General features: G+C 41.2%; 1 protein-coding gene across 9 annotated transcripts; it reads right to left on the bottom strand.

Annotated features, from left to right (window-relative positions):
* Positions 1-268: 268 nt before the first annotated feature.
* On the bottom strand, positions 269-27,363 carry PATZ1 (POZ/BTB and AT hook containing zinc finger 1). Of its 9 annotated transcripts, none has more exons than XM_048063664.2 (8): positions 25,413-27,359; positions 22,951-23,014; positions 19,548-19,619; positions 16,350-16,521; positions 11,796-11,933; positions 4,016-10,453; positions 1,157-2,444; positions 269-412 (listed from the first exon to the last, which is right to left on the bottom strand). In XM_048063664.2, the coding sequence occupies exons 1-6, from the start codon at positions 26,699-26,701 to the stop codon at positions 10,035-10,037; spliced, it is 2,154 nt and encodes a 717-aa protein (XP_047919621.2). In that variant the 5' UTR covers positions 26,702-27,359; the 3' UTR covers positions 269-412; positions 1,157-2,444; positions 4,016-10,034. The 9 variants fall into 9 exon arrangements, with proteins under 9 accessions (XP_047919621.2, XP_066835206.1, XP_066835205.1 ...); XM_066979105.1 differs by having other exon boundaries at positions 269-1,290; positions 1,980-2,444; XM_066979104.1 differs by having other exon boundaries at positions 269-2,444.
* Positions 27,364-27,379: the final 16 nt, after the last annotated feature.

Genomic DNA, 27,379 nt, shown 5'->3' with positions numbered 1-27,379 from the left:
ATGGAGAAAACTGACCATGTTCCTATCACTTCTCATTTCTTTATAGGCAAATCAAAGTAATTCTTCAAATGTTTCCCTCAAAACTAGTTTTTCGAAAGCTCTCTTCATTCTGGTTTACCATTTCTCCAATTTTTCTGCTTACTTCATAAACTGTGATGCCAAAGATAGTAAACTGAGGCCTCATCCATCATGAACAGAGTATTTGAGCAATTTGTGTTTAAAGCTTGAAACACTAAGTATCAAATGCTACCAAACACGATTAAGTACTTACAACTCCAACAAAAGGGGTTTTACTCCTTTGTTGCCTCTGTCTGGATCATAACAACTGTGGTTCTCAATTGTGAAAAGCCTTCCATAAGCAATGATGTAGAAATCAGAAATAAACACGTTTTATTCCTACCCTAGAAATAATCTGCATAGAAGAAAAACATCAGGGTTGGAACAAGCAGATCAGAGGTTGAATCTATGAAATTGTGAGCTAAGTATAACTACGACTCAAGACAGAGACAGTCACTACAAAGGAGTCAGTGTGGAGCGATAGAGAGAAATATCTGATTGCACTGTTGCATCCCCCTGCTGACATGTTCAAGGAGAGGCTTCCCCTCCCCCTTCAATTTGACAGCATGAGCTATTGCTAAGTAAATGCCAGCCACAGCCTCCAAGGACTAACAAGGAAGTCTGCAGAAGCAAAACAACCATATGTGATATTTGAACTGGTTCAGACTGGTTCAGAGTTTGCTCTACTTACTCAAAGTGCCTTCTCAGATGAGCTTTCTGTGTGGGCTGTAATAAAAGGACAGGGGCCTCAGGAGGGCAATCTGGGTCCTATTGTTTACTGGGGGAGAAGCAGTGCAGCTACACTTTCCTAGCACTGAGATTAGCACTAAATACTCTCAGCAATCCCTGACTTCGGAAATTTCACACACCGAGTTCTCTCTAGCAGCAACACCCCTTTGTCCATTTTGTAACAAACTACATACTGCCTTACCACAGTTCCCTGAGTGGTTTTGACAGGCCCAACTGCCCACAGACATCTGTGTTCACAGTGGTCCATTGCAACTGTTGTAAAGGACTCAGATTGGATCACGGCCCGTAACTCTTTCCCCTTTCTGGAGCATTCTGAAATCAGCATATAGATCACAGATGCTGTTTTTACCTGCTTTCCAGTGGGTGTGCGTCCTAGCAAGATACCATAAAACTGTAGCAAAACTGCTAGGAATAAAGTAGAGCTGAAGAGGTTTCCGGCTCCATTTGCACTATTTTTTTTTTTCCCTGTACAAACACAGGTTGCTGTTGACAAAAAACAGAACATGTATGTTTAAGGGTGGAGGAAGGGAATCAGAGAACACATAGGTTTATGAGCGAAGAAAAAGGGCCTTGCTCTAATTTCTTCTACTGATTTGTTGTTTGACCTTAGGCAAGCTTCTGCCTCAGTTTGTCATATTAATACTAGTTAAATCACAGAAGGGAGAAAGGATTACATGTCTGCAAAGTGCTTTGAAAGCTTCAAATATGTAATATATACCTTATCAAATGGTATTCAAGGGTAAGGAGTCATGAAGAGGGATATGCATAGAAGGTCTAAGATGTTTCCAAGTTGTCTATGTGTATAGTGCTGACTTAGATGAAGAGCCAAATAAATATTAATGCAAGAAGAAAAATATGAGAATGTGTTTTGTTTTTTTTTTGTTTGTTTGTTTTTTTTTTAGGTATAGAAGTATCTTTGTAGCTTTCCCATTTCTTCATTCAGTGTGGTGCACAGCAGTAACTAGCAAAGCTAAGTAGTCAGCTAAACCAACATCCTTACTTAGAAAATGCTGATGTAAATCTACAGATGAGATGCATGAAAAAGGCAGCACCGATGTATTTGGAGATTTGAATCAGAGGGAATAAAGATTTCTGTTTGGGTAACAGACAATTAAACTTCCAGTGAATTAGACAGAACTATTTAAGTGTCCTTCTACCAATCCTTTACTCACCATGGGAACTGATTTCACAAGCAAACAGAAGTGATAGCCCAAAACAATGCTGCTTAAACTTCAGTAATCATGGAATATTGTTAAAGAGTTAGCTTCCACTGTGGAAAGAATGAGGTTATAGAGTTGCACTTAAATATGCAAGACTTCCAGTTTCTTTGGAAAGTGCACCACCTCTAAAAAGCAAAAACACTCATTATAAGCAAGTAACTCCCATATCCCATGCCAACATAAAGTCAATGAGATTATTAGCTTGTACACATTGGAGAAAAAAATACATACATAGAGAGAGATTTTCTTATCTTCCTAGGGTTTTAGGACTCACTTCCAAGCTGTCTTTGTAATTCAACATGGGAGCAAAGACCAAACCTTTCAGCAGAGCTACTAGTGTTTCCTCATAAAAGCGCAGGATTCACAGACATTTAAAATGCAGAGCTCTCACCTCCGGATTTTACTTCCTTAGCTGACCTGAAAGCAGATAAAACCATTGGCACACAGATACTGTGAAAGACCTCTCTCTCCACAGGTGTTTGCCTGAAGGCTGTGGGAGGAGTTGTGTTTATTTTGGGAAGTTGCCCTTTCTTTCCTGTGTAGAAAGGCAAACCTCTTTATTTTCATTGTGGGTTGCACACATACCATAGGCATGCAGGGATAGCCTCTTTCATGACTTTTATAAATGCACATGGACTTATAAAAAGTCTATTTGCAAAAGCAAAGACCCTGTTCCTTAAATATAATTATAGAATAGGGCAAACCTTTGTTGTTGTTTTGGTCTTGAGTTTGCCATTCTCTTAGAAAGTTAGGGCTCAAACTGTTAAAACCATAAGGAGGCAAAAAGAGCTGGAAGGAACAAAGGATTAGTAGTTTCACCTCATATTTCACTTAATTCTTTAAAATACAATGGTGTTGAGTTGGAATGCTGTACATTTGACTGATGACCCAACACCTGAGGTAGGCAGGCCAGAAGCATTGCAAAAATATATTTACACATTCTATCTCATTTTTATTTTCACTGTCTTCCACATATTCAATAAGGACAATACCAAATTTCACATAGATACTTGCTACTCCATCACTTACACTAAAAGGATGTAAGAAATCTCATCGCACAGCCCCAGAGGAAGGATTTGCTGATCAAAAGAAGACCATCCTGATACACAATGTTGCAGCCTGCCCATGGGTTCTCATACAGTGCTGTGGAGATGAGCAAAGGCAGAAACTACCTCTGAAAAGAGGAAGATTTGGAGGTATGAGAAATACAGGCTGTCTCTGGGCACTCGTGGTCTCTGTTCTCCGTCTCCAGGAAAAGAATGCATGCAGCCTGCAGAGTTTAATTCTCTTTTGGTTTATTACTATTTAAAAATCAGTTTTTGCACCCCCTTCTACAGAGGCTTCACCTTCCAACAGAACATACAAAAAATACACACAATAGAAAAAAAAAAGATAGGTAGGTAAGTTGCTTTATACAAACAGGTCCCTAAGAACCCAAAAAGGCTAAAACAGGCTCGGTTTCAATAGAAGCAGGCCCGTAAATAGGCAAGAGACTTCATTCAAGTAGGGAAAGAGTCATCCATCCTCACCTAAGATCCCTTCTTGCTCACACTGAAGACAATGGGAGTATTCCCAACAACTTCAGTAGAAGCAGGATTGGGATTCATCAGAGTCAACGTCAAACTTTTCTGCTCCTTCCCTTCCAAGGCACTGTCTCTTCCATATAGCGTGCAGCCAGGAAAAAATGCCAGTCTTCCTGGCTCATCCCACACTCATATTTCAGTTGTTAATTCTACAGGACATCTGAGAACAGCCTTTTATTTTCTCTTACAATGTGTATTAGCACTAATTGCAGCAAACTTTCAGGTTACAAAAGTACTGAAGAGAAATTCTGAGTCCAAGAGTTCTGATTTTTTAAGAGCCAGCAGTCCGTCTGACAACTTTGCAAAGGGCACGTAAAAACTGCCTGGAGAAGGCACCAGTTTGTAGACACAGGAGCCAAAAAGCTATCAGCAAGAATGAGACCAATTTATTACAAAAGCACTTACCCAAGCTCACTATGTGACTGCAGGAAGCTCAAGAGCATTTATAGCTGCCGGTGGCTGTATGAAGTGACCCCGTGGTCCACATGGAACCCAGGAGTTCGGAGGGAGTCACTGGATCAGAGAGACACCAGTTGCCTCCTTCCTTCAGCACTTCTCAGCTCAGAACACTTCCAGGTCTCCAAAACCGCAGTACAAGCAGAGAAGCCACCCAGGAACAGCTTCATTCACATAAACCCTGAGAGCAGATCAATAATGCCAGGCAGTCTTTAAATTAATTTAAATATTTTGCCTTTCAGGAAGAATGTAACCAAATGTTTAACTTTTCATCATGCCTGGAGTCAGCAGGGCCAAATGTTTGTAGCAGAGTTCAGCAGCACAATTGTGCAGCACAATTTGGCACATCAATCAAATCTTGAATCATTCCTACTCGTGGATTATCATCTAATTTTATACATGAGAACCAAACACAGGAAGAGGCTAGAGATGACACAAGGTGTTAATTCTTTACAAGCAGGCAGTCATTACCCACCACCACAGAGCAAACAACTGTGGTTTTCCACTAGCATGCTTTAACTGTTCCAGCCATCTCCACAACCCCTTGCAGCCAGGGTTCTTGCTCCTGTTCTGCACCACTTTGCAGCTATGTCACATAACTATTTTTAATTTATTTTTTCTCTTTAGCCAAATAGTTCTCTGGTTTGTTTTACAGGTTACAGATATTTGCAGAGCTGTATGTATTTGAGTAAGTAAACACTCTGGGCAAAGGAATGCGTGGAGGGTGAAGGTGTCAAGGGAGCAGGCACAAAGACATTATGCCAATGCTGCTGCTGATTCTGCAACAGTAAAGGGTGGCCTCAGGCTTCATCCCAGCCAGGGTCCCAGGCTGAGAGCTCCAAAACACACTGCCTTCTTAAAGGCACATGGAGCAGCAGGTTGGGCTGAAGGCCAAATCTGTTCCCAAAGGCTCATTCACAACAGCCAAGGGATCTTGTTTTGAAAAGCATGTTCGGGACAAAAAGCGGGACTCTCTCAGGAGACACGGGACTCTTCCACAATCTACTTTCCTTTTTCAAATTTTCTTATTTTTTCCCCTCTTTGCTTATTTGTTTTGTTCCTTGGGTTGGAATTGACAGCATAAACTCAGTGATTCAATGTGAGCTAATGTTCTATTCAATTAAAACTCAGGTACTGTGCCCAGGCAAAAGGTGAACAGTACAAAGCTGGCTTAATTTGTGTTAAGATATTCATAATGCTGAAAAAGACAACACATTCCATGGTTTTGTTTGGCACTTGCTCTCAGAGTTTCTGCCATACTGAACAATCAAAAATATTGGATTATTTTTGTTGGTGATACAGAAAAGCCTTTCCTGTTTCACTATTTTAAATTTCAGTAGCTGTTTTTTTTTTCTTTTTCTTTTTCCATTTTTTTTTTTTTTTTTTTTTTTTACTTTGTCCATTCATCTCTCATGAAACCCAGAGAGAGCTCTTGCTCTCCATTCATTCTTCCAACACTGAAGTCTGGAGTTCCTTTCAAATTTACTTTGGCATCTACTTCCTCAAGCAAGCACCTTAAAAAAAATTAAAGCTGAAAGTGGTACCCCACTCCAGACTCAAGACATAAATTCAGATACTGATTTCTAGGAACAAAGATTTAGTGAAAAAACAAGACACTAAAGTTACAACAGAGCCTACAAAATCTAGGTTAGCTTTCATACTATCAATTCAATTAGTTGAGTTAGATAGACATTCAGTTACACAGCTCTTCTATTCAAGTCATTCCTTACTGCTGATAGCAGTTGAGGGAGGAACAACAATTTCAGGGAATACACGGGAAATCACAAATATTCCCTAAGTCACTGGCACTCAAATAGGTCTAAAATTGTGACTGGGCATTTGCAATTATTGAAAAGATTGCAATGAAGACCAACTCCACACAATCTTATGGTTCTAGGCTTTAAAAAACAAACAAAACAGCCTCCCCCCTCCCCCCCAACCACATAATACTTTGCCCTATTATAGTTAAGGCACTGGATTGAGAGAAGGAAATTCTGTGTTCAATTTCTGGTTCTGCTATCAATTTCCCACAACATCATGGGCAAACCACTTAAGACTGAAAGCTCACACACTATCACATTACCATGCATCAAACAAGCCACACTTGTAAGTCTGCACACATCTAGCAGGTGGCAAATGCAAGGTAATGTCACTTAATGTAACTCAGTATGGAATAAACTCATATTAAAATGCTTTACCTTGCATTTCTTGGGGACATAAATTACTTTAGGCAAAAGGAAAAGCCTAACGATAAGTCTAAGCTCCTATGTTTGACACATTTAAGCATGCATACAATCATTTTTCAGTCCTTCACCTGTGTTTCATTCATTCACCTATAAAATTCTGGCATCTATTCCTTTCTTGTCTATCATTAATGCTTAAAATATAAACGTTTGAAGATATTTTAATCATACCTAATACACAAGGGCCTGAGCCACAGTTGAGGGGTTTAAGCACTCCTGTAATACAAAGAAATACTCCTACTCTGATTATCAAAATTTGCATGAACTGAAGTTCCTTTCTTTGCAGGGAAGTGCACTGACTCAAACAGTGGATTGCAGTCCTAGCAAAGAAGAAAAAAAAAAAAGTTATCATCTATACACTGACATGCCAATTAAAAACATAATAGAAACAAGTTAAGTGAGGTTGCAGCTTGGGGCATGTTAAGTATTTCCCTTTGAACTTTGAACTGGTGAGGCTGTTTTCTGTTTGGATCTGTCCTCTGATCTGTGAGCAGCAGACGCTTGCCAAAGTATAGAAGGTAAAAAAAATTGCATATAGATTAAATTCCTATCCAGAACTGAGTAATATCCCTCCAAAGCAGCAAAGAGCTCTGAATACCCACCTCTGCTGAAGATCTGCCCAACTCGCTAGTCTGCACCAATCTCTGTGTCGGTGCAAATCTCTCCCATTTACACTAGGATGACCTAGAACTGTAATTTCAGGATTGTTAACTTACTGCCTAATTGTTTTCCTGTTCACTAGACTGAGAATTATGTAGCTTCCATTCAATTTATTCATGACAACTTAGTAAGCATTTTCTCTGACAAGCAAAATGCACACTTAGTGTTTTAGAAGGCTTCCTTTTTTGTTCAAGGCTTTTCATTTGTTTCATCAGGTCAAAATCTGTACTGTTCAAAATTGCATTCCAATACACATGGCCAAAATTCAACCCACTAGTAACGCTGAAGTAAGGGGAGCTAAAACTAGGATGAAAATGACCTTTATTCTGGTCTCGAATTTTATGACTACTGCATGTTCTTCAAGTGCATATAGGAACAATGGGGACACCAACTTCTTGCATCTTTCAGAATACAGCCTCAATTCAACAGAAACCTTGCTGATGGCTTGCTGCTCGCTGCTTAAATACCAGCTACCTGTAAATCAGTGTGCCTGCAGTTGCATTTGCTAATCCCAATGAATTGTTATGCTGAGTGGGAAGCCTGCTCTATCTTGACTTGCTTGGCAGCTTACAGGGTTGCCTTGCTGTGGTCTAGATTTGTAAGTTATTTTAAACTGTTTTGTTACCTTACTGAAATGTCCTATTTCTGCTTGCCAAATAAGCTTATCAGTATAGCAACAGCAATAGAAACTTTGGTTTGGGGGTGGGGTGGGTGAGTGTTTTTTCTTCTTGTTGTTGTTGTTTATTTTGTGTTTTTTTCTTTCACTTTTAAATAAGATTCATGCCTATTCCCAGGATTCTGGGGGAAGATGATGGGGGAAGATGAATGGAGAAGAATATGTCTTTCAGTCTCCCAACCTAAACTAATAGCAAAATGTCAAGTCCATTGCTACATGCTCTCAATTTAGAAAGTGCTAGTACTGTGAAGAGAAAACCATTGATTATTCATCCTCCGCTTAAAATACTCAAGAGTAGGCATTAAAATGTAGCTTCTTACATGAGAGAAGCTGGTGGTTCTAATTTAGTAGAGCTTAGAATGACATTCCAAAACCTATATACTTACAAAACATTCTACATTTTCAACACAAAATTAACAGCGGAATGTATCCCACAACATCTTCAGTTATAGATTAGCTGCAGGGTTTGGATTAGGAGCGCCTGTACAACACAAAGTGCCATAGCAGCAGTTTGTGGCTACATTCACATTTAATGCAGACATACCTCTTATAGAGGATGTAGGTCCTGGTCTGCAGTGGTCTGTCCTGTCACTGCATTAATGATGGGGACTGAATGCTATCGTTTCACAGAATACGAGAATGGCGTGGGACTTGGGCTCTTCAGGGTGGCCTTTCTGCAAATACTCAGTACCTACATAGCAGTTTGGTTTACCAAATCACTTCTTTAACCTTTTTTAATTAACCCTCACAACTATTTGGTGATGTAGAGAAAACTCTTCGCAGATAGGAAATCAAGGAATAAATTAAATGAGCTGCCCTACACGACTTTGAATATCAATAGCAGAACCATAATTATAACTCAGAGTATTCCTAACTCCTAACCCTGTGTAGAGCTAATCAAACAACATTTATACCTGGATTTGGTACATAAAGACCTTGAAAAGCTACATGGGAGGAGAGGGAAGGCCAAGAAAGGACACTATTTCTGCACAAGTGTTTTTTTTTCCAGATTAAATGGAACCTCGAACAGCCTAGAAGCGCTGCTTCTTTGCCTTTTGTTATCAATTGTTTTTTCAGAGATCTGCTGTTCACAATTCCCATCTATTATAGTACAAACCCTTCTCAGAAAAGAAATGAGTAAGACTGGCTTTTGCAAACCTGACTAAAGGCAGATCAGGAGAGCATGACTGTAGCCAAAAAGCCCAGGTCACTGAGAGTACAGTACAATGGAGAGAGGGATTAATATCGTATTTACTGGTTCTCATTTGCACACCTTTTGGACAGGTGGCTAAATTGCTCAAAAACCAGACAAAACGAGGGGATGCAAAGTAACATACTAACTTCTTTAATAGAGTCCAATCCAATTAAACCAAAATCACTCTGTGAACCCCTGGGTTTATTCACACTAAACAAGTCAGTGGTACATAGTGTTAACCCGATAGCTGATCGTATTTATACCCTAGGTCCCCACAAGAAAAATGAGCACCAGTCAACCAGACTGCAATTGTATTTTTTCCTTTTTTTTTTTTCCCCATAAAACTATTTCTTTCATAGACTTAAAACAATCAGCTAGCCAAGTTATTAATTATGGTACATCTAAAAAAAATTAATACTAACCCTAATGTGACTGCTGCTTTAAGAGTGCTCTGTGTATCGCCTTAGACTGGCTTTTCAGTAGCAATTCACTACAACAGGTCCTAAAATAATAATAATAGAGAATTAAAAACCTGACAGCAAGTTCAATGGTTAAAAATAACAAAACCTGTTCTGAATGGTGATTTTTCTCAGCAGTTCAGTTCTGCTGAAGCACTCACAGCCTCACAAATGGCAGAAGGGGTTCAAATTCTCTCACCTTCTTCACATTTTTTTGTTTTTAAAAGGACAACTGCATTGTAACCATGGGGCATTTTTCTTAATGTTATATTCAGTCAGTAAGGGGTCTGTTTTTAAAATTTACTGTGTTTTTCTGGGGTGGGTTAGGGAAGACGGGGAATAGAGAGGGAACAGAATATAGCTCCATGTAGCTGTAGCTCCCCATGTGCCTTGGTCACTAGGACTGTCTCTAATTCTCAGATCAGTGCTGGCAACTTCTTTTTTATTCTAGAAAATCATGACAAAACACCCGCTGCAGCCTCTAAAGCTCCATTTGGTGTTTTAAATCATGTCTCCTATCCAAGGTCACCGTCTTCTGTAATTTATCAGCTAAGAAGCATTTTTACCCTCTCCCCAGAGAAGGTTTAAAAGGTGGGGTAGAGCATGAGACAAAGAGGGAAGCTAAAATGAATAAAAAATTCTCAGCTATAGAACCAAATTTCATTATTTCCTCTTTCATTCACAGCATCTTATCATTATAGCCAGACTGCTGCTTTGCTTTAAGGTCAAACTGATCTCATTTTCCCTCTGGCCCCATTGGTTGCTGGTCGACCTCTGGATCCACTAGGGATGACGCAAATGCTGACTGGACGATCTGAAACCCAAATGACTCCAGAAGAGACATGTTCTGTTGGGGTGAAAAGGGGGATCCTAGAGCAGGACCAAGGTCCCCCAGTGGGCCACCAAGGGCCCTGACGTGAACTTTCTGTATGTGTTTGTTCAGATAAGACTTTGATCTGAAAAAGCTGCCACATTCAGGGCACGGGTACTTCTTCTCTCCCTCCGTCTCCATTTTGTTTTTGCTGACTGCCATGTCACACGAGAAGGACCCATTGGTGCTCTGTTTCTCGGGAGTCTTGAGGTCACTGGTGTCAGAGAGGTCTCCGTATGAATCAGAACTCTCAATCGGGTCCGAATGTGAACATTTCTGTCCTTCTATGGGAAAAAGAATAGAGAGAAGTTTTCAGAACCTTATCTCCCAAAACACATGCATTCAGACAGATGATACTGTTTACCACCTGATTCAATAATGCCTGTCATGTTAGAATGATACACACTTAGCACTGCAACCCCACATATTCTGAAGCCCTTGAGCACGTCCTCTTTACAAATTACAGAGCTGCTATCAGAGCAAGATCCAGGTTTTTAACATGGATTTGTAGTGATAGTTAATGCATCCATAACGTGTCTCTGGTTTTTGAATCCCAGAAGGTGTCTCACAAAGTTTATACCTCAGGCACTACAAATACATGGACCCGATTATGAGTTTTAACTGTAGAAGTCACTCCCCACACTTCTGAAATACAGTTGATACTTTGAGGGAGAGCCTAGAAACCTAATAAAGTACAATAAGCTACAGGAAGATGTGAAAAAACCTGGACATATTTTACTCATTCACTCAGCACAGCAGTAGAGAGCTACTGCAGTTTCAGAGGTGCAATTCCATTTAATCCTGGGGAACTCTTTTTTAAATGCTAAGTGCAACACTGTTAGAAGTGATCTTCATAATCTAAAATTATTTCATGTTTAAACACTGTAGTGTGAAACAGGAGTTTGAGACACTATTTTAAGCCGTTTGGATACATATCTTGGCGAAGCCATTGGTATTTTTGGAGCATTCCCCATTCTCCTCTGGCACTACGCCAAGAAAGTTTGTCCACACTTTTTGCTCAGTGTATATGAATGAGCGTGGGAAACCCAGACATACTGCCTAAACAAGCCTCTGAATACAAATAAGCTGTATCTACTATTAACTCTAAAAGACCAAAGAACCACTTGGCACAACCCAAAAGACAGATTTGCTCTGGACTCGGCATTATGAACCAAACAGGATATGCATGAAATCAACACAGCACTGAGCTGGAGTAAATCTCTTGTTAAATCAGCACACCACCCAGAAGCAAAGGGCTTCTGTAGTAACTCTATAAGGACTTCCAACAGGAAAAAAAAATGAGCTTTTCACTGATACAGACTTTCTTTAACCCATAATACTGCCTGTTCCTAGGTCAAGATGAACGAGCACGGCTTTTCCCATCTATAAAATTTAAGAAGCTGCCAAAAATTCAAGTCCTCTCATCTGCCTATGTCATTCCCCCAGGCTTGTTAAATCAGCCATCCAAGGGCAAACATTACACACACTGATTTCGCTGCTTCTCCCTCAGCTTATTTCCAGTATTTTCCTTGTCCTTCCTCCCTTCCCTTTCTCATGCCCAGCCCAACAACCCACAACACAAAGTTCTGCACAGAGCAGCAAGGTGCAGAGGAGGGAGTCTCTTGCCTTTGATGCCATAGGTCCTGACGCAGTGGAACGCTGCTCCCCCATTCGGGATGGATTCCTGGTGCCTGGAGACCTGGGGAAGGGGAACACCGTGGTGGGTTTTAACATGGACCTTTAAGTAGGAGGCAGAGGAGAAACCTAAACAAGATAAAAGGAGATGAGATCCTGCCACCAGCAAAGACACACATCTGCCTTCCCTGTTCTTTATATCTTTCTCTTGTTCATATTCCCTATTACAAGTTTGCCATTAAATAATAATTTTTGAAAAAATCTTTCCCCCATTCAGCTCATCCCGAGTTTTAAAAAAAATATTGAAACTCGTATTTTGTCTGCAGTTAGCAAAAAAGTATTTCAAAATCAAATTTCAGTACTTCTATTAGCTCTGATCTGTAAGCCCAAACTATGGAAATTAAAAACATATATTTCAAACTCAGATTTCTAAACAGTTCCTGTTTTTTTTGTTTTGTTTTTTTTTACATTTGTACATGTGCATATTTATTTATTAACTCTCACAAATAAGGACTTTTCATTTAATGTAATATATTATCTCACAAATATTTTGGAACATTTTTTAAATAAGATTTTAATAAGCTTTGCAGTTAATACTAGAAATATTTGGACTATATATAAGGCACATGGAAGACAGTTTTAAAGACTTTCAACAACCGTTTTTTAAAATTAAATTTTGACAGAATATTATCACACTTTCATGCTGGAAACATTTTGCTTTAAGAACAGAGAGCACAACACATGTTTCACAGTCACAGATACAGTTCCTGTTCTGGATAGAGAAAACCTGAGACTTGTTAAACCAATACAGCATTTGCAGCACAAGCCCTTGAAACAGAACTTTCAGGTCAATGCTTCACTTTAAAAATGAAGAGATATGCTGTAATCTGTTCATCTATACTGTAATCCTACTTTTATGGTGATATAATTGCATTTACATTCAGTGAGATAAAATAATATATTAGGAAGGACACAAAACCAATGCTGGCACACTTCTTGGGTGGATTTTCTGACAGCAGCTGTTAGTTTCAGGTGCCGAATTTAATAATGAATGTGGCTTTACGCTAGAATTCCTTGTGGCTCCCCAACAGAATAATCCTCTGCACAGACTTAGCTCAGAAGCCAGGACCAAAGACTATCCAGGGGTTATTAATAATTATATATACAGCACCTGCAGAGCAAGACCAAACTCCGCAGCAACTTGCTCGTGGGGACAAAGGGTAGGCTGCTGAGAATGAACAAGAGATGGTTGCTGTGGATCCCTGAACTGAAGATAGAAGTACAGAGAAGTAGATAGATACAGCAAGAAAAGCACAAGTGAAGAAACCAAGAACATACTACGCTCAAAATACAAGGGAGAACTATTGAGGCCAAGTCATCCAGGGAATTAACATAAGGCTATTCCCCTCTGAAATAAGACAAGACCTACCCTCACACACAAAATGCTGTACTGAATGTCACTGGGCTGCAGGAGAATATATTTTTCCAACTACCAAAATCCACTGTAGATATGGAAAGAATTTTTCCAGTAGAGAAAAGATGGAACAACAATGCTTCCAATTGCAAGGTACTTACTTCCCTTACTTCCTACATGTGTCTGAAACCCAAATGCATGCTGAGATAAGCCTCTTTCTAACGCGTTTTAGCAACACATTAAAATCGTACCACCAACGATCAAAAAAAGGACTGCGTAAAGTTATTCAGTGTTTTTCTGTACAACTGACACAGGAAAATCTAGAGTTGTAATCTCTGCTATACAATATTTTTTCTGAACTCTGCAATTCTATTTGTAGAATACATTGTTTTGTATAATGAAAGCTGCCTGCAAAGTGTGTTAGCCTCCCTTCACACACTTGGCAGATGAACACTTGAGTCATCAACTTCCATCAAGCAGTACGAATGCCAACTGCTTCATAGGAAACTGTTTGAAGTGAGATTTTTTTGATTTTATCCTTTTTTTTTTTTCCTAAAGCACTCAGCACTGGCTTTTTTTTTCGGTAGGCCTTAATTATGAATAGCTGTCCTAGGTAGACGGGGGGGAGCGGGGGGAAATTCACAGTCAATAATCCTTTGCTTTTTAAAATCTCTTTAAAAACAAAATCGGGCTAATGCAGAGGATAAAGCAGCAGTATTTTTCAACGTAATGTATTCATTGTCTTACCCATATTTATCTCACAGCTCTGCAGAGCAGATTATTTCTTCATTCCAGAGAAAACAACATTAAAAACATGCATACAAAGGAAATGATCTGCTTTTGATAGATGGGATCTCTCCCTTGATGTCTCAGTTAACATCCACAAGGAGACAGACTACAGAAATAGCTGCAGAATACTCATTTTTCAAAAATTCTGATTTGGATTTAGCCAGAACATCTGGAGAATGCTTCCGCTTTTAATCAACTCTGTACCCACCATGAAAAAGACAAGAACTTATTTTACTGCAAAAAATTTCATGCTACTTGTGACTGGAATATACACTCATCTCCTAACTCATTTGATTTCTGTGAAACAAACAATGCACATTTTTGGTTTCATGTTCAATACACCAGCACATCAGCAAGAGAAAGAATAAATCAAAAATCCCATTGCACGAGCACTGTAGCCATGGCACGATCACAGCTGGGAGGATAGCACATAGCTTCTGGCTGCACCAATGCCTATGAAACAGAGGTTTTTAACTCATACATTTTCCACTGTGTTTCATGTCTCCAGCCTCTGCAATCTAAAAGATCTCTCTTCCAAACAATGAACACTCACTTGATTCTAGAACATTTTGGATTAAAAATCCCAGTATCACAGATCATAAATCTGTAATCAAAATTCACGGCACGTAACGAGTTCATAATACCATTATTTTGACAATGCCAGTCTGTAACTTCCCTTTCCTATGAATTTTAAAAGAAGGTAAATATTTAACAACTACTCAACAGTTCAGTTATGGCTTGTAAGTGCTGATTTATACTGAAATTCACAGCAACATGTAAGAAATACACGAACTGTAAGAATAAAGTAGCTGGTTACAGTTTGCTATACAACAGGTTCCCTAGCCTTCCACACCAAAGTGCCTATTTTATTTAAATTTCCACTGTATATTTAAACTTGTAAGATATGAAAAATTTTTTCAATCATTTCATTGTTTGAACGCCAGATTTGTCTTTGTCATGCTGACTAAATTTCGAAAGAGCTGCAGCGACATCCAGTGGTAGTTAAGTTGAAACTCAAGCTTATGAGCCCCGGAAAGGTGACAATTTCGCACACCCCATGTGAGTTTTTCTTTAGCACCAGGTTCAGATGAAAGAGAGCAGGATAGCACCTGGATCTTCGCTACTGTCCTCCATGTTGTTACCACAGAAAGGACTGGGATAAGCCTAAGGGGTGTTTCAGAAGATAGGCCTTTAGCTGAAGAGGAGGCCAAGCTTCATTTCAAACCATCTGCCCGGAGCTTCAGAATCTGAAGATTTTCAACCCAGATGACATTTGCACTCAAACTGATAGTATCATTTTCAGGACCTAACATATGGTTCAAATACTGGAAACACCTCTCTCACAATTTAATGTCTCTCATTACTCATCACGTCCTAGTCATCTAAAAGCTCCTGAAATCCTCACATCATTAAGTACAGAACAGCTTTATTCTCTCAAAAGACACCACCTCTCTTAAATTATAAAAGTGAACACACATTAACAAAAAGCAACTCATCAGAAAAAACGAGATCACAAAACACAGCAGCAACCTGATCCCACACTTACTAGGTACGTGCACGGGTGTGAGCCAGCAATATACTTTGAAGTTGATTATTAATCATTCAAAATAAAACAAAACAGACATGGGTAAGTCAAAATGACTTTTTTTTCCTTTCTGAAATTTGCCCAGCTTGCCTTACATCCCACATAACCTGTATCTACAACTCTCTTTCCAGTTGGACGGTACCACAAACAGATGGAAAAGCTTCAAAGCTGTATTTACACAAATAGAAGTAAAGCACACTTCTAGTGCTCTTTACCAGATGTGTTCTGGAAATGTACATTAATACAAACCAATTTCTCAGGTGAAGAAAGAGAAGCAGCTTCATTCTACTACTGCACCAGGAGGTTAAGCAAGACCGATAATATAATGTAGAACTTTTATGTACAGTATGTGATTTTCAACTTCATGTTTATTTCAGAGATTCTTCTTCCAGACTGAATGCAGGCACTCAGTTCCAACCGGGTATAGGAAAATATGTGCATGATGAACAGTGGCAAAGCAACACATCATGGTTATTTTATAGGCATCTGGCTATTTAGCAAATAAAATTCTCAAAATTGTATAATTTCCTTTAAATTTAAACCGAGTATTTTCAGGAACTATCAGCCATGTATAATGGCCAGTCCTATAGCTCCATCAGTTTCAAGGTTAAGCATTCAATAAGGAAAACAAAGAATATATACACTTATATGGTATAACCTCCTCCTGTTGCAGAGAGTCACGAAGCCTTACAGCTTTCCTCCAGCACTTTCCCATTCCACTGAAATAAAAAAAAAAAAAAAGTAGTTTCCTCATTACCTCGATTACAGATAGTGCAGAAATTGCTTGGTCCTTCACTATGTTTCTTCAAATGATCTGCCATATATGCTGCCCGCAAGTACTTCCCGCACACCTGGCATGGAACTTTGTCTTCATGACATGCTAGGTGTGAGCGCAGTCGGTCACGAGTGGCAAAGGAAGCATTACAAGTCTGCAGGTACAACGAGAACCATGTGACTCATCAGCTCTGCTCAAAGCACTGATATTTGTCAAATCTGTTATGTATTGTTTAGAGTAAATACCTTAGACCCTGTGTATGCAAATGACACGATGCACAAGCCATTTCCCCACAAAAACAATTCAGATCACCAACATACTGCAGAAGATGTGATGTTACTACTTAAAAGAATTAAGGAAGCAAGAAAATAGCTCTAACATACTACAGGTCAAACTTAAATCAAGATAGAATTCTAAGGCCCCTCATTGAGGATGAAGATACTAACACTTTGAGGGATATTCAGTAAAAGAAATAGCACAAACCAGTTCATTCCAGTTACAGTGAATTCTGCCATTTCACTGAGCCATTACAATCACTTTAAACCACTCAAAGTGTCCTCTCTATCACCTTCCTAAATTTTACTCTTTGATCTGAGCAATCTGACTCCAGTACAGAGGACCAAACCCTTTGGGCTAAGAAGGCATATAAGGAAGCATCAGAGAATTGGCTGGGATGAGAGGACAAAAGACAATAAAAGCCATTCTGGTATCCACAGTAGCAGTACAGATAAAGTGTGGGAGTGAAGCCTCAGAAGTGAGCAGGTATCAAAATAACTGAATGACACTGAGATCTGTGACAACTTACCCCTGATCAAGTTATCATATTCCACTTACTACCATGAAACAAACTTGATCTGGTGTACTACTTGCCCACTTCCCAGAGGCAATCCATATGACAGCTGAGGGAAGGCTCTCTCCCAATTTTATAATCACAGCAGTCGGCAGGCACGCAGGCTGTGTACATGGCCTGTTGTCCGTAGGTTTGTGCCCAATGTGCCATGCCAATAAGCACACAGAGGGTCCACACAAATAATCCAATCCAAAACTCCAATAACCCACACAAAGGTCTTTTAATTAAAGAATTAATTATATAACTGCAGAGTCAGATGCTTGGCGATCTTTCGCAAAGCGAGCACACCTCTGACTCGAATCACCATCATTTATACAGAGCAAACTTGTGAAAACTCTCTCTTTGGCTACTTTTGATTGGCCATTACAGCTCACCTAACTTATCTCTACTGAGTTTGCGCATTACAGAGGAACAGTGGAGGGGAACACCAAATCCCACGTTAGCATACATTAGCTTTTGATGGGTGTGATCTTTAATATGTTAATGACCCTTAGTGAGCAGAAGGTTACTATAGGTCAGTCTGGAGCTGGTTTTCTCCTTCTTGTTTTTTATCTTTTATCCCTTATCTTCCTTGCTTCTGCTAGCTCAAGGCTACCTGTCTCTTACTTTCAGCTAAAAGGCTACACAAGCTACAGGCCTCCCTATTTTCTTCAAGGTTTTCTTATTTTTTCCCAGCTTTTGATCTGGTGTACTACTTGCCCACTTCCCAAAGGCAATCCATATGACAGATGAGGGAAGGCTCCCTCCCAGTTTTAAAATCATAGCAGTCAACAGGCACACAGGCTGTGTATACGGCCCACTACAATGGCCTGCCAGTTCTGAAAGGCTGGCTGTACCTCTAATATGAATTAAAATAATAAACTACCAGTAATACACTGTGCAAGTTATTATACTCCAAAACCATTGCTCACAAATGGAAGAGCGAAAACAAAAGCAAGCATATGTTAGAATGACCAGACCAAGAGGGCAACAGTGACATTCCAGAGTGTACAGTGTTTGGTTTATACCACACCTTTATATAAAATAATGCAGTTTTAAAATGCATAACCAGAGTCCCTTATGAGATAACATGAGAATATTAAGTGATATGGGAACTGGATACAATCTGTCTTTTCAAGTATCAGTGTGTAAATAGACAAATCTTCACCAGAGACAGACTTGCAAAAGTAACAACCCAACTAAAATTACAAAGTAATAACTTCAGATAAATGGAATCGACAAATACAAAAGAGGGTAACCCATGTAATTTTATGAAATTTAGTTAATCAAGAGCTTAATCCAAAAAACATTGAAGGTAGCTGAAAAGTATCTACCAATTTCAACAGGCTTTAGACTGATTTGATCCTTCGAGATGCTTAAGTATGGTAAACTCCCATGGAGCTGAGGCTACCCTGCATCAAGCACAAGACTTAGCACCTCACAGGATCAGGACTTAATGTACTTAAAAAGGCAACAGTAAAATTATCTGGTTTTCCATGATACACAGAGATTTGACTCAGCTCACCAGACAAGGAATCATAAATCACAAGCAGTGAAGATCAAGAGGCAAATTCTTGAACGTGAAAGATTTCTCTTCATTTGAAATCTCAGGACACAGCGCTGAGCAAAACAGGTGCAGCTTTCACTTACTTAAATGTTATTAGAGGTAAACCCTCAGTTAAGCCAGGATTCTAGCACTGACACTAATCAATCTGCTGGATATCAACTGAAGGTATATAACTAGACAACCAAGGATGACAGCCAAAAGATCCATCATCAGTTACCCTAGTAATATTGAGCCACAGTAAGCGTCCATACAACTGCATTGGGAGTGCATTAGTTTATAAAGCAGACCAGAGACAAACCACACAAATACAGGGATGCCAGAAGTAAAACCGTATCTGTCCCATATTGAACTGATCAAGTTGAAAGCTTAGGAAAAGGCAATATAATCATTTCTGTGTTGCTGCTGAGTTTTGCAAAGTTCACCTTTGGATAATCTATATAGCAAATATATCTGTGAAGAATCTTAAAAAAAATCAGTCCAGTGGAGAAAGCAAGAATCAGTTTAGCTAAATCATAACAATGGGAGACAGGACTATGCTTAAAGAAAACCCCAAAGTTAATATCCGAATAGTTAATATTTATAAAAGGTATAGAGCAAAAACAACAAAAAAGTAAAAAGTTTTATTTTATAGAAGATGTGAAGTGCTAAGTGAGTACTAAGTATTTATCATTAATTGTTAATCATAGAAGAAAAATCCAGTGCTTTCCTATCAAACATTGCACAGGTACATAAATAGATCAAAAAGAATATATATAAAGTTTAAAAAACATGGTTGAAGAAATACCTCTTGAAGTTTCAACTTTTCTATGGCTGTGGATGTCTCTGAGCTTATTCCATGGTGGCTGCCATTTTCCTGCTAATAGGCAGGAAGTAAGAGAAATTAGGACAGGAAGAAACTCATTCTACATTGAAATCAATGGGAAAAGCACTGGACTCGGGATGCCAAATTTAGGTTTATTTAAATAAATAGATCTTTTTCTTTGTCAAAGGTTATGCTTTAATTTAACCTACTTTGTTCTATTTTATTTATTTAAATTGCCAGAGGAACAACCTGCCTCTTCTCTCAGAGAAGGAGCAAACTTCTGTTTTCTCCCCTTTTTCTTTCCCATTCACAGACTTTCAGATCAGTTTCCTCCCAAACTGCAGCCTAGCTTTTATACCATTCACCCTCAAAAGCCAACAATCCAGCCTCACCCCTTCCCATGATGAGCCAACAAACTGACCTATCCCATCATGGCCAGAAAACTAACTTACCCCTTCTCCTTCACCCAGAACTCAACTGTCAGATTTAAAAATAATAATAATATGTATCAACAGTGCAACAATCCAGGGGAAATGTAGCCAGAGTGCCATTATCTGGACACCAAAGCAATGTCTTGGATCTGATTTTTCAGATGCCTTGGGTCTGTGGAGGCATTCACCATTCTGAATCTATTTTAACAGTAATGAAAAAGCTGGAATCAGGTCTGTGTCTGGCATCACGTGCTGCAGGTGCTGGAGGCTGGGAGAGTTTTTCAAAGACCTGTGAAGCCCAACCATTACATTAAGGAGATGAGCACAGGATTATATGCCAAGCTACACTACTGCAGTAACATTCAGCTTACTACTGTCCTGCTTCTCACGGTTTCATTTTATTGTTCTGAAGTTGGGTTGACACCCTCCCTCTTTTGTTTTGGCAGTCGAAAATGTACATTGATGCCACATTGTCACCCCTACAAAACATTAGATATTCACCGGTATGCCAAGAAACATGAGGACTCAGGTAAACAGCCTGGATTTTGTTTAGATCACAGCAGCAGAGTACTTTCAAGAATTCCACTAGAACAGAGGATTCTGGAAGGTTTTTCTGTTTACCTAAAGAATCTCTTTTGCAGTATATATATAAATAAACATATAAAATATAAACAAAGTGTGACAATAACAAGAATTTTCAACAGGAACTCAACAGATTCAAAAAAGATGCTCAATGTTGCTTGGCCTACTCTCATGGGGGATAGTTTGCCGAAAGAAATCGACGACAAACTGAACGAAAAGTGGCAAAGCAACACGTCAACATTAAGCTATTTTCCTTCCTAGCAGCCAGATTCTGTGTCTAGATACACGTCATGGAACAGAAGTGTTATTGGTTATGAGATAATCGGAAGGAGAACTTTATCAATTTATGTATCAGCTTTCAGATTTGAAACAAATTTTCAGTGATACCATCCCTTCCGTGGCTGTAACATGTGTATCAGATTTGTGCATACTCAAGAAGACTTTCTTAATCTGACAGGATATCGTGAAGTATTTTTTGCAAAGACACATGACAGCTCTTTAAAAAAAAAATCTACCCATTGTTTAAGATTAATGACAAATTAACTTTGCAAGGTTAAGCAGTCAAAAATAAGCAACAAACCAAGCCTGAAATGACAACCTCAACCCTGCCCTCATGCTTGTACCCTATAGCCTATCTTTTAACTGAAATGAACAGTGCATGTAACATTACTGTACTTTAAAAAACACACAATGAGAAAGACTGCTCTTAGCAAATGCTATCACAAAATACATGTGTGCAAGGAAACAGAGTTGAGTTGGCCGTACAATCTTAGCTTCTGTATTTCTTGACTTTCTAGCTCTTAGTGTACCCTCTGATTCACATTTGCAGAGGTTATATTTAACACTTAATTCAATCAGAAAACTGTAAAAAAAAAATTATCAGGTATTAGCTGGCAAAGGACAATTCATACACATCAGTGTTGTTCATAAATTTCATGCATTTAGTAACCTTGATATGAACTGGCAAAAGACTGATGACTTCCCGGTTATGTGGGGACCTAAATATTAATTTTTGTATCTGCACACAAATAAATGCTCTATGGATAATTTTTTTCAGTTATCTTCTGTGTTATTTATCCACACAGACGCCTTGCTATCTCCAAATTGTGTGGTCTTTATTGAGAGCAGAATTTCCCAATTTATATGAATCTACAGCCCTAAATCATCTTAAGAAGTTTAAATGAGTCTTAGGTTTTTGATAGGGCAAGATGTAAAATCAACACGAAGGCTCTGTGGACTGATTTTTAAAGGTGTTGAGCTCCCACAGATCTTGCTGAAGTCAACAGAAACCTTTAGATAGCTCTCTCTATATGAAAATCTGTTCACTGGATTAATAAAATTGCAAAAACATTTCAAAACTTTCACAATTTGGAGGAAACATAGCAAAGATGTGTCAAGAGATGGAAAAATAAAGCCGATGAGAAGGCAGCAGTCACGTAGGATTGACTTGGTTTATGTGGTCAACATTTTTAAAGAAAAAAAATCCTCTAACCTTCACTGTCTTCAAAGAAAATGAAGTTATCTTGCTCAAACCTTCTTAAAATAGATAGCTAAGCCTTTCCTCAGAGAACAAGCATGGAGACTGTTCGCTCAGCATATGCTTTTAGATGTTTGCCCAACAAATATGTGAATACAGTGGGTGATAATGGAAGCAGATTCTCAACACTTCCAGGCACCTTTTAAATCTCTATACAAATTAATTACAAAATATCTTTAGTGATTTGTTCTTTCAAACCCCAACAAATAGTTTATTGACTGTAAAAAAACAAAAACAACAACAAAAAACTACATACAGCATTATGATATTACATCACAAACGGTATTGTGCTAATGTTATCTATACTCTCACTGGGATAAAAAAAAAAAGCTTCCAATTTTGCTCAGTGCAATGTTCTGAAGGCTATGTGATAAAAAGAGCATCTTGGAAATTTATGTTAATTCACCAATTTTATTTGAAATTATTCTTAAAAAAAAAAGTCATCATTGGAGCCTCCTGCTGGTAACCACCGTGAATGTGGAAGAGGGTGTGGAAAAAATGGGGCATCGCCTTTGTCGTCGGCTCTAAGCCCAGGGACACTGTGACTGGGTAAGAGATCCAGGGGGAGACTGGGACAGAGCAGCAGGGAGAACATCTGGGGATGGGGAGGGAGGCAGGAGGACCAAAGCAGCAGATGACACAAGGGGCTGGGGGACAGGAGGACTGTAAAGCTACCGCTGTTGAATACCATTATTTACAAATATTTGTCCCAACCTCACACACGTAGTCCCACAAATTTTTATTGATACTTCATAATTCTCTGCATATTCATAAATCTAGTGCCTTAAAACAAAAAGATTACCCATACGTCAGTCTAAACCCCTCCAGCTCCTACCTGACACTTGTGAGGTCTCTCTGAGGTATGCACCTGTTTGATGTGTCCATTCAAGTGGTCTGGCCTTAAAAGAAAATACACATATGCACACTTAAAACAAATACTAAAAATAAACTTACAATTTTAACCAAAAAAGAGACAATCTTGTGGTGGATCTATTCCAAATATAGCGACATTTAACTTTGCAAGAACCAGATCACCAACAAGTGGGACTCTACCTTGGTAAGTACTCTCTCCAACTTGCTAGAAGGGCAGCATTTTCTCAAGGAGAAATTATGACTGAACGACCAAAGAAAACAGAAATGCAAGCTACAATTTTCAAACCTGCATGTCTTCTTCCAAAATCCTATTCAGATCTTGACAATCAGGGAAATTTGATTTACAGTTGCTGAATATTTGAAAGTCGATCCCTTTTGATTTATGTCCCAAACATGGATGTAAGAAGCCAACTTTAAGCACCTTTGTGCAAAAAGACTGACTCTAACTCTGTTGCTGTGACACGTTATCCACCAGCAAGACAAAAAAATGCTGTCCTAACTCACAACTTGGTGGGGAGACTGCATTAATACAAATAAGTGCTCTGGAGGTCCCAACTAGAAGGTGCAATGGAAGAGCAAATTATTACTGAAAAAAAGTCAGACCGTTCTTCACAATCAGTAAAGCCTAGTTTGAAGAGAAGACTGAATAGCTGCAGATTTTCCTGGTGGGAGTTTCTCCTAGGGGGAAGAAAGCTTTTCATTGTATGAGGCCCAAACTGCTTGGAAACAAGTTCTCCACCCTCTCCTCCCCCAGCTTTCCAGCTGCGCCAATGAGAGGACGCGGGATGGAATTCACGCACGGCAGACAGAAAATTGACTGAACTTTGCAGGCAGGCTGTTAAACCTGATGCTCCAGCACGGGGGCTGGAGCTGTGCAACCGGAAAGCCTGGCTGGGGTCCTTCCAGGTGCTTCAAGCCTGGTAACCTCACGTGCTGTGCTACTGAATGAAGGAAAGGATACCAAAATCGGACATTGCGCTTCCAGCTTTCCTTTGGCTGCTCCTATAACTAAATACTTCTATATAGGAAAGATTCTCTGCCTTTCCTACTTGGATTTTACAAAGATGTATCGACACTTTTGTTCATTTTTGTAACACTAATCCTGCTTTTTCATATTAAATTACTGGGATAATTAAGAGTTTGACATGTATCTTTCACCTCCCATTGTTGACAGAAATCTTTCATACAGCAACAGAAAATTTTAAACGTGACTAAAAGCAATAAAAATTGGCAGATGATCTCAGGTAGTACTATAGTAAAAAGCATACTTTCACTTTTAGCTAACAGATGAAATTTCCTGTTTTATAACTTTCCTCCACTAAATTTGCAGTCCCGAAGACAGTGCATCCCCTTATTATTGCTGATTTTTTATTCATTTTTTAAAGAAAAATCTGCATTTTCTTTATTTCAGTAACAAAAAGTTCCCCTACCCACAAGAGAGCTAGCAGGAGCACAATTCCTACATTTATACAGCTGGGACAATTCTAGCCCTAGAAGCCTTTTGATTCATTTTCCTGCCTCAATTCCTCCTCTCCTGTTGGAGCAAACCAACTGCTGTAGAAAATCGGCGGCTGCTACAAAGGGAACGCGGAGTGTAGGCATCCCCCCTCCCCCCACTACTTCTAGCCTGAAAGCGAGCAGCAAACTTACAAAAAAAAAAAGTTGCAAATGCATTAACTTAGACTGTAAGATACCACTAACATGACTACGTGTACCAAACTACTTATATTAAATTAACTCCCACAAACAGCGACAACAAAAAATCAGCAACATTAAATGCACAGATCTTACGTATGTTGCAGGGCAGAAACAGGATCCCCTTCAGAAGGATGTAAACCCAAAGGACACAAAGATCATGTATTAAAAGATACTTGATGCTGCAGCCTTTGAAATCTCACCTCTTCCTTCACATTTGGGTGATAAAAAACATTACGAACTAAGAGAAATGAAGGGAAGTTAAGAAAAAGAAAATTTAAAATGGATACGAGAAAAATAATAAACTTGAGATGTATTAATATTTTGCACTTCAACAGCACCTTCAAACCACTTACAAATCAGTAGTCTCTAGCCACTTATGTGAGGTAGGTAATTATTTCAATACCCATTTCACAGAAGAGTCGTTTGAGGGAGAGACTAACTGATTTGCCCAAGGACACGCATACTCCAAGTCTGGGACAAAGCTGGGAATGTTACCCAGAAGCCAACTGACTCCCAGTTCTACGTCTTAATTACTTTTAAATCCTCTCAAGTGACTGTAGAACAGCCTCCCAGCGGAAATGATGAAAGTCTCATTTCTCAAGGCATTTTAAACTGGAACAGTCAAACTACCCTATGCACAAATTGTTCTTGTTTCCCAGGGGACGGGAAAGGCAACTTCCTAGGTCTCTGTGTGTGTGTCTATGACCCTTATAAGTACTCTCTTACCTGGAAAAGCCTTTTCCACAGCTCTGGCAGATGTAGGGCTTTCCCACTGAGCCATCGTGAGATCGCACATGATAGGACATCCTGTCTTTCCGCTTGAACCGTAACCCACACACTGGACAAGAGTAAGGCTTCTCACCAGAGTGTGACAGCTTGTGCCGATTCAGGTGGTACACGTCCCGAAAAATCTTGCCACAGATCTCACAGGCCACCTGTTTCCTCGTCCTGCTTCTCTTTCGGGGGGCATCAGGGTCATCCTGACCAGGGACACCATTTTCACCCAGTCTCGGGGGTGGGATGTCTATGTAGCCCAGCTGTAAGCTCGTCACCCCGTGCTGAGCCTCGTGCTGACGAAGACGGTTAGCATCCGTAAACACTTTCCCGCAGAGGCCACAAGGCAGGATGCCAGCCTCTCGCAGCCCCCCAGGGGCACCAAACATCATGGAGTCCAAGAGGTTGGCTTTACGGGGACGCCCTCTGCCCCTCTTGGTACTCAAAGTGGGGGCACTAGCAGCAACGTTCTGAAAGGGTGAGGCCAGCAGTGGTGGGGAAAGGGGGCCTGCCACCATGGGCAGGCGGTCCACACCCTGCAGAACAGGCAGGGAGGACTGAGCAGCGGTGAGCGCAGCCCGCGTGGCCTCATCTTCGGGCATGCCAGCGATGCCATTGCCATTGGGGGCCAAGGTGGCACCATTGGTCATATCAAGAGGGAAACCGAGGTCAGCAGCCCCCGGGCGGAACAGCATAATGTCGGGGCGCGCGGGGGGCACGAGGATCTGCACATTGGACTGCTTGATGACCTCCTGGCAGATGTCAATCACCGAGCGCATCAGCAGGAACTTGGCAGCCGTCATGAGCTCCGGGAAGCTCTCCAGCCGCACCACGATGCGCGACGTGTAGGCGAAGTCCAGGATGTCTCCGAACACCTTGGAGCTGATGGTGTGCATCTCCAGCTCCCGCCCGCCCCCGGGGGCACCGCCGGCCGCCGCCGCGGCACCGCCGGCCGCCGCCGCCTCCGTCGTGCCCCCTTCTCCGCCGCCGCCGCCGCCGGCCGCTCCGTCGCCCAGCTGCGCGCTGAACACCGACTCGAAGTACTCGCTGCAGGCGGCCAGCACCGCCCGGTGCGCCGGAAAGCTCTCGTCGCCCACGCGGAGGAGCACGTCGCAGAAGCGGCCGCCGTTCTTGCGCTGCTGGTTGAGGCTGTGCAGCATGTCGGCGCTGTGCCGGCTCACCTGGTACGTGTAGCAGCCCGACGAGGGGCCGCAAGCGGCGGCCTCGCTCACCCGCTCCATGGGGCTTGCGCCGCCCCGCTGGCGCCCGCAGGGGGCGCGCACTCCTAGGGCCGCCGGGCGGCGCGCTGCTCCTCCTCCTCCTCCTCCTCCTCCTCCTCCTCCTCCTGCTCCTCCCCGCCCCTGGCCGGGCCGGCGGCGGCGGTGCGCGCTGCGCTCCCTGCCCAGTGCGAGGGGATGGCGGGCGGAGGGAGAAGGGAGGGGGGGGAAGAAAGGAGAGGGGGGGCGAGACAAAAGGCTCGGGCTGCGGAGGGGCGCGGGGCCGCCGCCGAGCCCTGCGAGCTCCGCCCGGGCCCGGCCGCCACGAGGCGCTGCGGCCGTCGCGGGAAGGGGCGTGCGCGGCGCGGCTGCAGCGAGCCGGGAGGGACGGGGCTCCGGCGGCTGCGGCTCCGGGCTGCCGGCTCCCGTCCGTCCCTGTGTGTTTGGAGCGGAGGAAAGATGGCAGCGGCTGCACTTCCTCTTGCACTTTCACCCCTGGGGGGAGGAGAAGGAGGGGGCGATACCACCCCCCCTACAAAAATCCAGCGGGGGCCCCCCGGCTGCTGCTCCCCCGCCGAGCGCCGCCGCCGCCGGCTCCGGCCCGGGCCCCGCCCGCCTCGCCGCACCCTCACCGCCGGCGCCGCAAACTTTCCGCTCTTCTTTTCCTCGAGAAGCCCCCCACCCTATTCATAGAGACCCCCC

Source organism: Anser cygnoides, chromosome 17 (assembly GCF_040182565.1).
Source record: "Anser cygnoides isolate HZ-2024a breed goose chromosome 17, Taihu_goose_T2T_genome, whole genome shotgun sequence".
Lineage (NCBI taxonomy): Eukaryota > Metazoa > Chordata > Aves > Anseriformes > Anatidae > Anser > Anser cygnoides.
This window is presented reverse-complemented; position numbering and strand designations above follow the sequence as displayed.

Bases quoted from the DNA above. Each gene is read 5' to 3' on its own strand.
- PATZ1 (XM_066979104.1), bottom strand. From the start codon at position 26,701: ATGGAGCGGGTGAGCGAGGCCGCCGCTTGCGGCCCCTCGTCGGGCTGC. The intron at 11,934-16,349 runs GTAATGAGGAAA...TATCTTGTTTAG, and splicing joins CTGCACTATCTGTAATCGAG to GTTTCTCCTCTGCCTCCTAC. The intron at 10,454-11,795 runs GCAAGAGACTCC...TTTTTCCCATAG, and splicing joins CAGGACCTATGGCATCAAAG to AAGGACAGAAATGTTCACAT.